This window comes from Polyodon spathula, chromosome 10 (assembly GCF_017654505.1).
Source record: "Polyodon spathula isolate WHYD16114869_AA chromosome 10, ASM1765450v1, whole genome shotgun sequence".
Classification (NCBI taxonomy): Eukaryota; Metazoa; Chordata; class Actinopteri; order Acipenseriformes; family Polyodontidae; genus Polyodon; species Polyodon spathula.
In genome coordinates this window covers 47,409,955-47,425,823 of record NC_054543.1, presented here as the reverse complement: position 1 = coordinate 47,425,823, position 15,869 = coordinate 47,409,955, and the positions used below count along the sequence as shown (strand labels likewise).

At 39.8% G+C, this 15,869-nt stretch overlaps 1 protein-coding gene across 3 annotated transcripts in view; it reads left to right on the top strand.

Annotated features, from left to right (window-relative positions):
• The window catches only part of LOC121322463 (NEDD8-conjugating enzyme UBE2F-like), a 50,901-nt gene extending 40,125 nt beyond the window's left edge, over nt 1-10,776 (top strand). The window contains exons 8-9 of one of the 3 annotated variants that reach the window (XM_041262498.1): nt 1,783-1,845; nt 10,690-10,776. In XM_041262498.1, coding sequence (XP_041118432.1) covers nt 1,783-1,845; nt 10,690-10,740 — 114 coding nt within the window. In that variant the 3' untranslated portion in view covers nt 10,741-10,776. The remainder of the gene's footprint in view (nt 1-1,782; nt 1,846-10,689) is intronic. The other 2 variants (XM_041262496.1, XM_041262497.1) reach the window with 2 other exon arrangements.
• The last annotated feature ends 5,093 nt before the right edge of the window (nt 10,777-15,869 follow it).

Sequence of the window (15,869 nt, the reverse complement as noted above, 5' to 3'; positions counted from 1 at the left end):
CTGTGAACCCTAACGACTCAAACTGTGGGCTACATTCTCAAAGCTGTCGGCTCCAAATCATCATTAGTGCAATTACAATTCTAAAACGAATAAGAAACTACTCAGTGTCAGCATGCCATTGTACAGCTTTACTGTGGATATTCATCTTTATTCCTACACAGTGGTTTATTGCTGTCCCCTGCCGTGCAAAGCAGCAGCTGTCTCTCAAGTGATGTAACAGCAGCTAGCCGTAGCTGATGCTGGGGCAGTCGCTAAGTATGCTAGTGCTTTTACATGCGTGTTTTGGGATTGTAAGTGTTGGTCGTATCTCTCTAAAGAGGGTTGTTGGAGCTTTTTTAAATCGCCCACTCCACAGGATAAAACCTTCTTCTTGTCTGTGGATCACTGTTCTCTTCTTATCTGTCTTATTCCCTCCTGTTGAATAAACAACAACCAGTGCCATTAGTTTATGTGTGTGTGTGTGTATATATATATATATATATATATATATATATATATATATATATATATATATATATATATATATATATATATATATGAATATAGTAATCTCCCACATAAAACACTACTAAAGTTTCCTAAAACAACATGTCGTAAACCATAGTCAAGCATTGTAAACAAACAAAGAAGTGTGACAAACCATGATAAATCACAGTAAATATACACTATAAACAAGTGTACCATGCCAAACTTTTAGGTAGGTACACCACTTTACCAAATACTGCTCAGCTCAAACACGATCTGTATCATCTGATCATCTGTCTTCGTCCATCCATTTTACCTAAAATTAAAAGGCATGTTATATATATATAAAAAATATATATATATTGTGTCGACTGGGAGATTTCTCGCAGACACCCTGCATTGCTGTACTCTATAGGTAAGACAGCATCTTTATATACGTACTGCCCTTGCTCTGGCCTCTACACTGACTGAAGCAGAAGGATGCTGCACTCTAGGGTATGACAGATAACTATTTTCAGCTGCATCCCATGGCAGGATGCTGCTGCAGAAATTCACATCTGACAGCAGCCAGTCAGCCTGACATCCTCATTTGAATCATTTTTGCCATCAACCGAGGAGAGTGGCACAAACTAGCATTTTAGCAAAGTACATTCAGCACACCGTGTCTGTCATTATTGCTGTCTGTAAACTAAATCTGTAAACTATCAGTGTTGGCTTCCAGCTGTAGTGTGCAAAGTGATGTGCAGCTGCAGAGGCATTGCTGTGAATGATAAGACCTTGTTTCTACGTATTGTAAATTATGGGTTTGCCAGTTTCAGCACCTTTGTAAGCAGAGATACAGACTGTCCTTTTGCAGGCTTACAGCGTACAGTGTGTACATCTTCTGTAACAGTGCACAGTATGTATATGCAACTCCAATACTGTACCACCTGAGGCTCTTCCGTCTGTCTGCACTAGCACATATGTAGTCACATAATTGTTTATTTTTCAGGTATTTATTTATTTTAAATTAATTTCCAACTATAAGAAAGAGAGATCTTAACTGAGTAATCAGTTCTGAGAACTCTTTTTAGTACTAGATTATAAACCTCATGGGTTGTGTCAACCAATTAGTTTCCAAATAGAGCCTAATAGTATCCTCTGGTACGTTTCCTGTATATAATTGACCTCTGCGGCTCGGGACACCTGCCTGTCGCTGCGGTCAGTTTTAAAGCAGGTAAGGACCTCTGCATTGGAAATGATTGCTCAAAAAAAATCATCACAAAAAACCTGCCTGTCCTGTTGAAAATTCTGACTGGTGGTTTGTGTTTCTTGAAGGATTTGTTGAATTTTGATGACCCCCTCAATATTGAAGCAGCAGAGCACCACCTCCGTGACAAGGTGAGTTTCAGCTTCACACGAAGAGCACAGCAGCCATTACTGAGAAGAGTCACAGAGAACATGCACAGGGGTCAGTGGCTCATGAGGCAGAATGACTCGGTACTCATTTCTGGACCAGACTGAGGCCATGTTTGAATCCTGAATGGCTGCTACTGTAGGTACAGGCTTTTGTTATCTCAAAGTGTGGGTTAGTTCTATAAAATAATAATAACTGTTGTGATTTACATTAACCCGCTTATTACCCTGTGAGCAGCACTGTCACTGGTGCCTGTTACTGTATGTGGAGCCCTTGTGTGTCTTGAACACCTTGAAATCCAGACATGCGGTGTGTGCTTTTACACTGCATAAACAGTAATAGCACAGAGCTGCCTTATCAGAATTACAACCCTCACCTCCCATAAAGTTATACCAGGAGGGTTTCCAGTGTTTTGTTACAAGAATGATGCAGAGGATTATGAGCCTTCTGAGTCATTTAAAATAATACCGTTTTAAGTGCTGCTTTAGAAATGAAATGGAAAATCCTATTAAAATTAATTAATCAAGAAGACCTATGGGTACAGGCCAATATCAAACACATCAGGATAAAAGCCCATGTCCTAAATAGACCAGCAGTCCCAGTACATCAGAAAGAACCTTTTAGAGACGGTCATTTTGAGGTTTAGCAGTAGCGATCCCTTTGAATCACAAGTTAGTTTTCATATTGACATGTCCCTTTCATTTTCATAGCGTCAGGTAGTAACTGAGCATCATTGTGACAACCTAAAAACTAAGCTGAAGCTTCGGTGACCTGCTCCCAAAGGCAGCTCCTTGGGGCTGCATACCGTGGTTATTCCCGTACATAAGTGACCTATTTATGGTTGCAGCATTGTCTTGGATTTTAAGTGCACCCCCTGGCTTTAAATCCAGCGTGTTGGTGGATTAGTTGAAAGCAGTGTTGCCTTACATTAGAAAAACACAATCCAAGGGTTTGAAGAAGCTCAACTGTTCAACAAGGCTGCTGGAGAGCTTTCAGACCATAACAACAAAGACAATATCTCCAGGACAACAAGTAGCTGAATTGAAAGCATGTTGCAGATAGGAAAATAAAGGTTTTTTTTTTTTTTTTTTTTTAACTTGTTTGTGATCTTCAGAAACATCAGGGCAAATTAGAATGTAGACAGATTATTTAAAGAAAGTCGAAGCAAACATGCATGTGTTATTTTATAGTTTTAAGTAGATGTAGCTTGCTAAACGATGTGTTTCAGCACAGGCTGATTGCAGCCTCTGTAGCTGTTTTAAAATGACTCCCCTGGGAGCAGAGTGCTTGTGTGGATTGTCTGTGTTTCCAAGCCTCCTGCTACTGATGAATGAATTGCTTGTACCCCAGACACTGTTTGTTTGTCATATTGGATGAAAATCTGTAGGTATTGCAAACACTCTAGAGAGATATGTTGAGTGACCTTGGCCTTGACATTAACTCCTGTCCAATAATACAGATGACAGAACAGCAGGTTTCTTTTTTTGTGTGTTTGTTTACCTTCCCTAATGTTAACCAAGTCATGTTACCCTGATTTCTCCTAAACTGTTACATTGATTTTTAGATAGACAAACAACCTTTGTTTTTTAATTGACAGCGCTACAGATTTTACGCATTGGTATGCTCTTGTGTGTCAGTACATTGAAGTCCAGTTAATTAATTAATCAATAATGGAATACTGAGATGAAACTTTACAGAGGTGCATAGGAGGATATCTGCTTAGGCTCTGTGTGGTTTTTGGGTTCTTTTTTTTTTCTCCTATAAAATGTTTCTTCTAAACCGGTTCTTAAATTCTATCATAACATAGTTGGTCTACTGTAGCAGTTTTGCCTTTTTGTAAGGAATAAAAAAAAAAAAATGCAGTCCAGAACTACTGTCATAAATCTGCTTTGCAAATCAAAACTCTTTTGTATTTTAAAAATGAATATTGTAAAATGGTAACGTATTATGTAACAGACATACAGATGCGACAAACAGTGAATTTGTAAGATGTATTGTTTTCGTTCTTTTAGGGTGCACTTGAATCCATTTTTTGAAGTGCTGGTTTCCAGGCATCTAGCAACAAACCCTCCTACAGACTAATTGAAAAGGTCTGAGTCTTGGAGCGACGTGAATTCTGTGGTCATGTCACATCTGTGTGTACAATACCGGCCTGTGTCTAACAGGAACAGAAGGGCTGGGCTCTGCCCAGTGTTAGACCTCCTGTGTTGTATCTATCAGGGTGAGACACTGGGACAAATCATTACCCGAGATAACCTTTAGGTGGGCGCTTGGTACAAAAAAAGTCCTTCACAAGCAGCGTGCCAGGAAAGCACATGTCAGTGGTATCCTGCTGCCTGTATGTGATGATCCGTATATACGTACAAAGGGTTTGCAGAATAGTTATCTCAATATGTCCATCTCATTCAGTTAAATAAGAAAATAAAAACAGGGTTTCACTGTGGCTTATCTACACAACAGACTAATAAAAGATAAGGGAAGCGGAAACCAGCTGGAGTAAATGCAGTTTACACAGGCTATTCTGACTTGTAACCATGATGTCGATGAGCGAGATAGGAGACAGGCAATGTCCATTTTAATTTTGCATTGCCATATGATGGATGGATTGACGTGAAGAAAGTGGAATACAGGAGCAGCATGCTATTCTCTTTTGAGTCCTTTAGATAAGCATTTAATTTGTTTTTGTGTCTCAGCTGAAGTACTGTAGGGCATCTGTGTGTTCATCTAGGTTACAATACAGCTCACTGAAAGACTTCAGAATGGGTAGAACTCACACGGCTACTTCCTGTTGAATTCTATTGAATTTCATAAACTCATTCTTCTAATGAAAGACCTGCTTTTCAGCTGATTTGTTTCTGTTTTTTAATATGTGATTCAACCCACCTTCCAGCTGCTGCCCATTGAAATGTGTGCGAGTGTGTGCAGTGATGGAAGTAGACCCATTGCATAGCAGTTTGATCTGTTCCGGTTTATCTAAGAGTTTAACAACATCCCCCTGAGCTTGTTTTACCTGTACACACTATGGCTAATTAAGCTTGTAGTAAAACATAGCAATAGGAGCGATATTTCCATCTCTGGTTGTGTTTGGGAGTTTATTAGCATTAGGAAATGAAGAGACTTTGTTTAATTTCTAAGTATTAGTTTAAGTGTGTGTGGCAAAAACAAATTACTTTGGGCTCAGCTAAAATCTAGAGAAGCAGCTGGACTGAGGCACTAGTTGTGCATCTTTCATGCTAATCTGTTCAGTCAACCGCAATCGATGGTATACATTTACAAAACATCTGAAGCCTATGCCAGTACAGATTTGATTTTTGACTTGCATTGTAAGAAGAGCCAGCCGACCTTGGGTCCTGTCAAAAGGAGTTCTGCTGTTGAGGCATGTTTTGTTCAGATTTGTTTATGTGGGAAACTATTATTTTTTGGGAGCTTAAGGAATACGCTATCATAACGTACACCAACATTTATAGTACAGGTTACTTACTGTACAGTATGTGTGTGAAGGACTGACTTTTGAAAATGCATGCCTCCTGGTACAGTACTGATCAGGTGTCCGGGAAGAGCCAGACCCATAGAGCTGCTCCGCTCACAAGTCAGTTTTCAGATGTGTGTAAATCTGCACAAAGTTTTCCAGTGTTGGATAAAACTTTATGGCTTGAGATAGCTGGCCTTAAATTTCAGGATTCGTACAACTGTGCCGTTGTGGGTCTGCTCTTAATTCTTTTTAAACCATTTAAGCATATTTTTATTTTTAATGTTGTACTTGTAGACCTCACGGCAACAGAAAATGTGTACCTAAATAAACTGCACTGTAATAAATGTACCTATACTCGGAGGTGAACTCTGACTGACATTGACCAACTGGGTGAGGTAAGGGTTTTATAGGGCAACTTATTTAGTCCGAATGAATTTAAAGAGGCTTTAAAGGTCTCTGAAATAGTGTTGCGTGAAGTGTTGTCTGGTCAATTTGCAGCCTTCACTGTGCAGACCTGCGATGCTCCCTGTGGAATGTTTCATTTCCAGATTTAGGAAGTGGCAGCGCTACTATGTAGCCCTCAATCAGGTAAATAACTGGAGAGCCAGCGTATTACAACTTGTGCTGTACTGAGACCACAGAGCTCAGAGCCAGTCTTCATCTATCTGCATGTCACAGGGTCTGACCTCAGCGGCATGGATTTTAGACCAAGAGCCCTTTGCCAGTCAGTTTACAAAGGCTTTGCCTCTTTTTTTTTTTTTTTTTTTTTTCCCTGTAACAGCAGTTTTCTGGTAGCCATAAAAAGACTCCTCTAACATCTGATTCAGTCTTGTCCTTGGTGGGTGAGCAAAGCGCTTGTGTTTTCAGTGCTGTCCATGTGTGTTTGTGTGGGTGGCTGGCTGGGGAGGAACTTCACCTAATGGGATTTAAATGAGCTTCTGTTGTTAAAAATAAATAATTCAATAAGAATAAGGAACCGCTGTGTTAGAAGATGACTTGCCTGTATGCTAGGGAGCAATGCAAATGAAGAACAGGTTTGTGAGAATCACGTTGCCTAAAGGAGTAGAACACCGAAGATAGAAGCCCTGAATTACAAGGTAAACGGACATAGGCTGTCAAGTGTGTGATGTGGTCTCTTATCCATCTGCTGTGTTGTGCAGTAATGGATGTCTTGTCCCACAGCTGAAATTTGCGGTCTCTGTTATCTAATGCTGATGGTGACAATCATGCTTTCCTCATGGAAGCACCGCACACTCTCTTTTTCTATTTGTACCGCGTGTTTGATAGGTTTGTAGTTTTGAATCATTGACAAAAACAAGGCAGTTGAAAACTGTACATTTGTCTGCACCATGACAGGTAGGTTCAGAGCACACAAGCATGGAATCTGCACAGGACCAGGAGACCCAGCACACTTAAAATTTACATGTGTGATGAAAAGGTATTTTATATAGTAGGAGAATATGTATACAGTGTAGCCCTTCAATTCGAAGGGGAACCCTGTGTCCATAATGGGCTGGGGTATATGCAAAACTAGTACATATTGTATATAAAATTGCACTGTAATTAACTAATACATTCCAAAAGAATAGGGGCATCACAACAGATACATCGGGTAGCATCAGTCATATTAGGAACTACATCCTTGCCAACTACACAGGCACACAGGATACATAGAGCCTTTTAAAATGAAACCATACAAAGCCTCAAGCAATGTCAACTTGACGAGCCGCAACATTTATCAGAGGAATGAGATGTTACGATATTGCTGCCAAAACAGCCTACAGGAAGAGCTTCATTTTGCCTCGTTTGGTTTATTGTTAATTTATTATTAATTTATTTTTTTCCATAGCAGAAACTGAAAAAAAAGTTTTAATACAGAGCTGTCTGAACATGTTAAAGTGCTATGTGGCAAACACTCCGAAGGATTTCAGCAATTCATACACTTTGTTCTTTGGAGGTAGTTGCTCCAGGGTGCAGAAGTGTGGAAAGATATTAGGAAATTACAGGCTGTGGCAGGGAGCACAGTTATCATTCTTCTTTAAGGTAATTATTGTATAGTGATATGAATTTTCCAATTTCACAACGATGGCCTTGCAGCAACAGTTAGCATAGTTAGGACAGCAAAGTGTTCATCCTGCCATTGCTTACAATGGGTTAATAAAGAATTTACTGATCTCCTGACTCTGCATATCATTCCAGCACAGGTCCTCGCGCCAATCATGTGCATCATTATTAGACTGAATCAATCTGACCAGCTATGGTAAACTATTGTAATCAGTCATTCAGTCATATCTGCATTTCTTTAGTGGAGTGACCCTCTGAGCCTGGAGAGAGTTGCCTGCCTCAGTGCAATGTAACCCAAAATATTGTAGACCACACAGAGAGGCATTTTGCTCTTGAAGGACCTGCCTGTGCAGGCTGTGCATGTCTAAATGAATTCAGCCACTGTTGCAGGGTGCGTGTAGGCACAGATGTGTCAGCCGGTTGACTCTTCTTTGACTCATGGTTTGTATTTGCATCAAGGTTTTTCCTCGACTTGAGCCGTGTTGTTGGTAACAGTTTCATTACAGATGGGCATGAGTTGTTTTGAACCCAGAGCTGTGCAGTTTCTGCAGCCAGATCAACAGCGATGTCATTTTGACAAAAGCTCTAGTTTGATTTAACATCATTGCCTGTGTGCAGAGAAGAAAACCAAGATCAGTTATTTATTTTATTGCAGATTATAAATCCCTCGTCTGCCTTTGTTCATGGTTCGGTTGTGTTTCTGTACCAGTAAAAGATATTGAAGTTCCACAGAAGCAGGTGTTCAATAACTTTTAAAGAGAAGTTTTACCACATGGACACTAATGGCACTTTTCAAACCAGTTAGGGAAGTGACCTTAGCAATAAGTGATGAATGTGTGGAAGAAGAAATCACATCTGTATTTGATAGCGGACGTATTTTAGACAAAAGTGTAACTTGCTGTTTTATAAGGCGTAGCTGGTTTGAAATCATATAGTGCTTCCTCAGCAGATACTGTACAGAACATGTTATCCACCAATAAACACAGCAATGCATCACTTGCTTGAAATCCTCACACACCACTTGGACCACTTTATCTCTGCAAGAGATACATATGGAGATACCTTAAAGTCACCCTGTACACTGTTAATCAAAACTTTACCCTCCCGTGAAGGTGTGCAGTAAGATGGAGCGTTGGTCATATCCATTTCAAAGCACTGAGGTAAGAGACAGATGTGTGATGTTTTTAACTGTTACAGCAAGATTGCCAGTCGAGCCTTGAAAATACTATTAGTCAGTGTATAAATACAGACCCAAAATATATGTAGTGAATGCTACAATAGGTGGTTATTTTAAAACTGCACATTTGAGAACCATGTAGGGAATGAAGTGCACATGTAAGATTTATGAAACTGTTTTCTTAGATGCAAGTGCTTTAAGGTGCAAGCAACATACTTGAGGTATACATTGGAACCCCCTGTCTGTAGATACGGTAAATACCCTTTATCAGCAAGTAAGAGAGGACAGCCATGTGTTTACAGAGAGCTCCGGGACAACAAGTAAGAGAGGACAGCCATGTGTTTACAGAGAGCTCCGGGACAACAAGTAAGAGAGGACAGCCATGTGTTTACAGAGAGCTCCGGGACAACAAGTAAGAGAGGACAGCCACGTGTTTACAGAGAACTCCGGGACAGAAAGTAAGAGGACAGCCATCTGTTTATAGAGAGCTCCGGGACAACAAGTAAGAGAGGACAGCCATGTGTTTACAGAGAGCTCCATGATAGCAAGTTCAAGTCACTTATATTATAGCTAACTTGAAATATGCAACTGTTCAAGAGCTGAAAAGAAGTAAAAATGTCTAATTAAGCTAATTGTTCAATTATGAGTCTAGTTAAGTAATTAAAACCTCTGTTGGAATGAAAGCCACAGGGGGTCCCCAGGATCAAGTTTGAGAAGCCCTGCTTTTGATCGTGTCACATATTGAGTTCACAGTAGTAAGAATCAGGTGTGTCTCTCTCACTTACTCATGATAAGAAGTAAGGGAGACCCAAAGGCCTCTATTTGCGTTTTCCATAACCTCCTGTGAGTAATTCTTAGGTCTTTCTTTGCAAGGTGATAGAGGGAGATGTTCTCTCCCTGTTTGTGTCTTCCAGCCTCATTTGTCCAGATACACTGTTGGTTAATGTTGGTAATGAGCTGTGTGCTGAATTCAGCTTTATCCTTACATAATTTGCTTGCAGTGCTAGTTAAGGGCTGAGGGCCTTTTCTGCTGTACCTCTCCCAGCTGGGATCTATCTTTTGTATGTCTCCCTGACTCCAATGTGAAGCTGCCTTGTCAGGGAGCTCATTAGAAACACAGCTAATTTGATTTATTTTTCTGTTGATATCAGAGGAACCAGCTTGGTGTCCTTACTAAAGTTCAGTGATTTTTGCCTTGCAGAAATTGTACTGAAGCCATTATGACAGAAGTAAATAGTAAAGCAGAAATAAATTCTCATGATGGTGGCGCCCAGATAGCATTAAAACCACTCGGCTCACTCCGGGAGTATCAAGATGTGTGTGCCTTTTCTTGAATGATATTGTCGTGAATTCCTGCTATTAGTTAAATTGATTTCCGGATGTTTCTACTACAGCCTGGCCTATTCTATCAGATTCTGTACTCTGTAATCTCATTTTTGCAACAGCCACAGCCTCCATGTCATATTTCTCCCACAAACAAGCTCTACCTATATATGGCAAGTGCCTAAAAAACAGATAAAGAAACCAATACAATGTAGTTTTTTTTGTTTTGTTTTGTTTTTTTAATATATATAATTCTCATGTAAAGGTCACAAGATTTTGCAATTAGAAGCTCGCTGTTTTACTTAGTAAGAAGTTAATACAGCAATATTCTTCCAAAGCCCTTTAGAGCCCAGTATAATCCATTATGATTAGCCGCACACAATTTCAAAACCAACTGTGATTAATATAAAGGGATATGGCTTAGACCTTTGTGTTGCATTATGCTAGGCTGCTCAAAGGGCGAGACCAAAATTTGCATGAAATATGTAGTGAGGGATCTTTCATTTAGCATCATTAAGTCGATACAAATTGCAGTGTACTTCACAGAGTGCTCGAAGCCCTGTTGCTGTGTAATGTGGAGATGCTTTCTGGCAATGCATAGTGAGTTTCTTCTTGCTGCAATTCATCCAAATTGACGTAGTCTTTAGAAGATGACAAACATTGGAGTCGAATCCCTAACGTTCTACGGGGGTTTTGTGTAAAGTTGGGAGGACACTTTAACTTAATTAATTAATTTTATTTCTGTTATTAATTAATTATTTTAACATGTCTTTTTTAATTTTTTTCTTTCAGGATGATTTCCGGAGTAAAGTTCAAGATTTTTATCAAGCAATATCCAGATGATGAACGAGACTGTGGAAGTTACACTCTGTGCTGCTGAGTCTCCTATCTCTGACCTTGTGTCAATATATAAAGGAATTAAAAAAAATATATATATATATATATATATATATTTATATATATATATATATATATATATATATATATATATATATATATATATATATACACAGCAATGGTTTTAAATATTATGAATTTCCAACTGGATTTAAATAAATAAAAGAACTCCACTGGATTGTACTAATAGTCCTGTATCGGTATTCAACTGATAATATGAAGTGAAAAGAAAACGTTCTCTGCCTATATCATGGGAGGGGGGGAAGCATTAATACAGAGATGGTAACTGTGTGCAGATTTGCTTCATTTAAAAGAAGGATAAACCCACCACACTCTTCTCTTCTAATACCTAGTCAGCAATACCAGTGCCAGACACCTTCGTTTAACAACCCCACCCCGGAGAAATATAACAGTGCTGCTAGAGAACAATCTCCTCATCACTTTATTTTTTAAACCGTTTACACATGTGCAACAGCACAACTCGAAAGCAAATCTCGTAGCTGCTTTCTGAAGTATTATCATAGTGCTGATGATAACGGGGGGGGGGGGGGGGGATCTTTTTGTTTTGTTTTAGTATTATCTGTTACACATTAAATCTTTGTTTTAAAGCACTTTCATTTTATCTCGTATTTTGTCTTTGAATTGTTTTTATCGAGTTATTACCTTCTATGAAAATACTCTGAACTTTAAAAAAACAATGCTATTAAATATTGTACTGTGCGTGGTGGGTGGATTTGTGGGTGGGCAAGGCAAGGTACCCTTTTAAGAAACTGTCAAATGGTAAATGTATAAGATCAAAAGATCAAAGACAGTTCCCAGTGGCGATCCAAAGGCAGCCCAGATCCCTGCAGTGTCAGCCCCAAAGAATCTGGTGTTGGTCTACCCCTTTATTTAAAATCTGTTTGGTTTAGAGAATTGTATGCGTGTGTGTGTGTGTCATATATATATATATATATATATATATATATATATATATATATATAATGTGTATGATAGGTGAAGTTCAGTGAGCTCAAAAGGCTTTGCTTCTTAAACCCTGATAAATGAAACATTCTCTTCTGTTCTCCTCCCTCTTCATTCCAGTCCACTGTCTGTTTTCTTTGCAATTTGCATAACAGGAAACTTGAAGTTCTGTTCTATTGTAGTCTTTCAACACATGCCATACAGAGCCGTAGCATGCACGTTTAGTAGAACACCCCATTGCTTCTGTTTTGATTTGTTGTGCATATGAAATAAAATCACTGTAACTGAAAATCTTGGAAAAATTGTCAAAATAGGCACATTTGTGATTGTCTAATTTAATTGATGACTTTAATAGGCCATGTGCAATTAATTTAAAATAGTAAGATAAAAGGAACAAATAGCCATAAGAAATGGTAAAATGCATGAAACTTTTTAGAAGTTGTTTAAGGTGCCTAATTAAAGCACAAAGTGGTTTAACATTTTTGCCCATGAATGCCTATTATTTCTATATTACTGAGCAAAAATTTAAAGTCTCCCACCCAGAGTTTTTCATGCAGTTGTATATAAATGATACCAATGACAAAGCTGGAGGTGTTCTCATACACATGCATGCTACTGCATGTTGCTTGTTTTTTGCTGTTCCAGTGCAGCCTGCAGTTGTAGGCGGAACGCCGGGCACCAACAGGGAATGCAGGCAATCTATTGATGTGATCTCCGACTTCATTGATTTTTTTATTATTTATTTTTTTTATATATATGAATATGTCATGAAAGGTGGGAAAGACAGACGTTTACCCTTGAGAAGATGGTTGTCTTCTTAAAAGTTCAGTGACACAAGAATAAACAAAGACAGAAATCAATTCTCAGGTACAAGGGTTTAAATTTTCTTTTTTAATGCCTAAAAGGTTAAGGTAATGGAGAAGTGCATTAAAGAAACTGAGAGCCTGTTTGTGTTCGATGACACTGTTCCTCCTCCCCCTGGTCTCCCCCTGGTGTCTGAGCCTCTGGAATAAAATTGATCTGCACTGCCTGCAAACCCCCAGGTACCAAATTATCCACAGTAACAGTGAGCATTGTAACGCTTAAACTATCAGTCCTGTGATTCTGTTTGTGTGTGTGTCCCCTCTATGCCTTTGGAGCGTTGTTAGTCTTGGTTAATATGATGAAGCACCTTGAGAACTGGGAGTGAATACAACACAGTGCCAAATGAGCCAAGATCTTGATTAGTGATGGGCCAAGCTGGAAAGGGTAAGCTTCCCAGTAGTCTGCTGTGAGTAGTGGCTTCCTCGTAGTCATCAATTCCAGGCAAGAGGACAGCTAATGAGAAAGGCATACCAGGCTGTTTTAATTTACAGTGACATTTTTTGAAGTTAGAAAGCTAGGAGGGGAAGCAATCTTGTTTAAAAAATGTTGCAAGGAAATACAAACTGCAGAATGATTTTTCTGTTGCAACAACATGCTGCTGCTAGGAAAGTTTTAGGATGGACGAGACCATGCCTGTTGATATGAAACTGCGGTACAGGTGGACAGGGCGTTCCTATTGCAAGGAATCTCAAGCATGCTGTATCCAGAGGACAGGGCGTTCCTATTGCAAGGAATCTCAAGCATGCTGTATCCGGAGGACAGGGCGTTCCTATTGCAAGGAATCTCAAACATGCGGTATCCGGAGGACAGGGCGTTCCTATTACAAGGAATCTCAAGCATGCGGTATCCAGAGGACAGGGCGATCCTATTACAAGGAATCTCAAGCATGCGGTATCCGGAGGACAGGGCGTTCCTATTACAAGGAATCTCAAGCATGCGGTATCCAGAGGACAGGGTGATCCTATTACAAGGAATCTCAAGCATGCGGCATCCGGAGGACAGGGTGATCCTATTACAAGGAATCTCAAGCATGCGGTATCCGGAGGACAGGGCGTTCCTATTGCAAGGAATCTCAAGCATGCGGTATCCAGAGGACAGGGTGATCCTATTACAAGGAATCTCAAGCATGCGGTATCCGGAGGACAGGGCGTTCCTATTACAAGGAATCTCAAGCATGCGGTATCCGGAGGACAGGGCGTTCCTATTACAAGGAATCTCAAGCATGCGGTATCCAGAGGACAGGGCGTTCCTATTACAAGGAATCTCAAGCATGCGGTATCCAGAGGACAGGGCGATCCTATTACAAGGAATCTCAAGCATGCGGCATCCGGAGGACAGGGTGATCCTATTGCAAGGAATCTCAAGCATGCGGTATCCGGAGGACAGGGCGTTCCTATTACAAGGAATCTCAAGCATGCGGTATCCGGAGGACAGGGTGATCCTATTGCAAGGAATCTCAAGCATGCGGTATCCGGAGGACAGGGCGTTCCTATTGCAAGGAATCTCAAGCATGCGGTATCCGGAGGACAGGGCGTTCCTATTACAAGGAGTCTCAAGCATGCTGTATCCGGAGGACAGGGCGTTCCTATTGCAAGGAATCTCAAGCATGCGGTATCCGGAGGACAGGGTGATCCTATTACAAGGAATCTCAAGCATGCGGTATCCGTAGGACAGGGCGTTCCTATTACAAGGAATCTCAAGCATGCGGTATCCGGAGGACAGGGTGATCCTATTACAAGGAATCTCAAGCATGCGGTATCCAGAGGACAGGGTGATCCTATTACAAGGAATCTCAAGCATGCGGTATCCGGAGGACAGGGTGATCCTATTACAAGAAATCTCAAGCATGTTGTTTTGAAGTTTTGGTTTGTTTCTTTACAAAATGTGGAACTGGCTGATTTACTGTCGTTAAACCACAGGTAACTGATGCAGACATAGTATGGGAAATGTACACATTTTTACACAATTATATTTTATGGTGACTTTTCATAAATTTTACAATAAGTGTGTTTTACCTGTTAAACTATGGTTAAAAGTTTCTGAATACCCAGTGTATCCACCATGGAAAGGACAGATTCAGCATGTAAAAATAATTCCATAATCCCTGACTATGGGAAACATCAAAGTAAAGTTCACCACCAGCAGTATGTGTTCCTGCCCAAAACCCTCCCAGGGGGAAATATGTCGAGTATTGTGAGCAACTGATGTGTTTGTGTTAGCTGGGCAGCACATGCCACTGTAATGTAAGCTTGCTTTACCAAAACTTACCATTTATTGTGGCATCTAAACCTAAACCTTCCAATTAAAAGACCAAAAAAAAAAAGAAAACTGACTGGCAAACAGTATAGAGAAACTAAAACACATGCTACACAAATTCACAAAGCGTTGGAATCCTGACAGTGAACACAGGGTTAACCAGGAGACGTGCCAGGATATGGCGACACTTGTCAGATGCAAGCAGTCGTGTTTAAAACACTTGTGAAAGTGTTCACATACCACAGATGTGTATTAAAAAGAGAAAGTCGATAGCCAGTGAGTGTTCCTTATACAATAAGCTGATACAATATGTTCCCTGAAACCGTATGGAGCAGCTGAGACTTCCACATTCGTATATGCCTTACGGATAGAAAAAACAGTTCACAATTTCCCAAGTAGATTTCAGTGTGATGACAGGAGCTGGACTAAAACCGTTCCCTGATTTATTTGATTGTCAAGCTTGAGGCATAGAAAAGTATAGTATATCAGATTAAATGCATTCTCATTCGCAACATGTGCCTTTGTACAGTCCTTCTGCTTAACTTTGGTTTTTCCATCGAGAATCATTGTATAGGCATTCAGTGCAATGTGCAGCCTTATACTGATCTGTTCAGGGGAGGCTTTTTTTAAGGCGCCAGTAACTGTTCATTTTCTACATGGCTAAACGCCATAGAGCCATAGTCTTTTCACATGGCAGCCTTGTAGTTTTCTATGAAGCAGGTTAGTTGTTTCAGTTTTGTTTACAATAAAGCATGCATTTTCAATAGCCTTATCCATTTAAAAAAAAAAAAGTTCAAGGGTTATCCACCTACAACGTTTATTTTATATTCATAAGAAGACAAACCGCACTGCTTGAGCCTGTGGACATATTCAGAGCAACAGTCCCAGGGCACCTTTGCATCTACTCTAGGACTATCAGGACATAGTCCTCAGGAGTATTATATATATATATATATATATATATATATATATATATATATATATATATATAT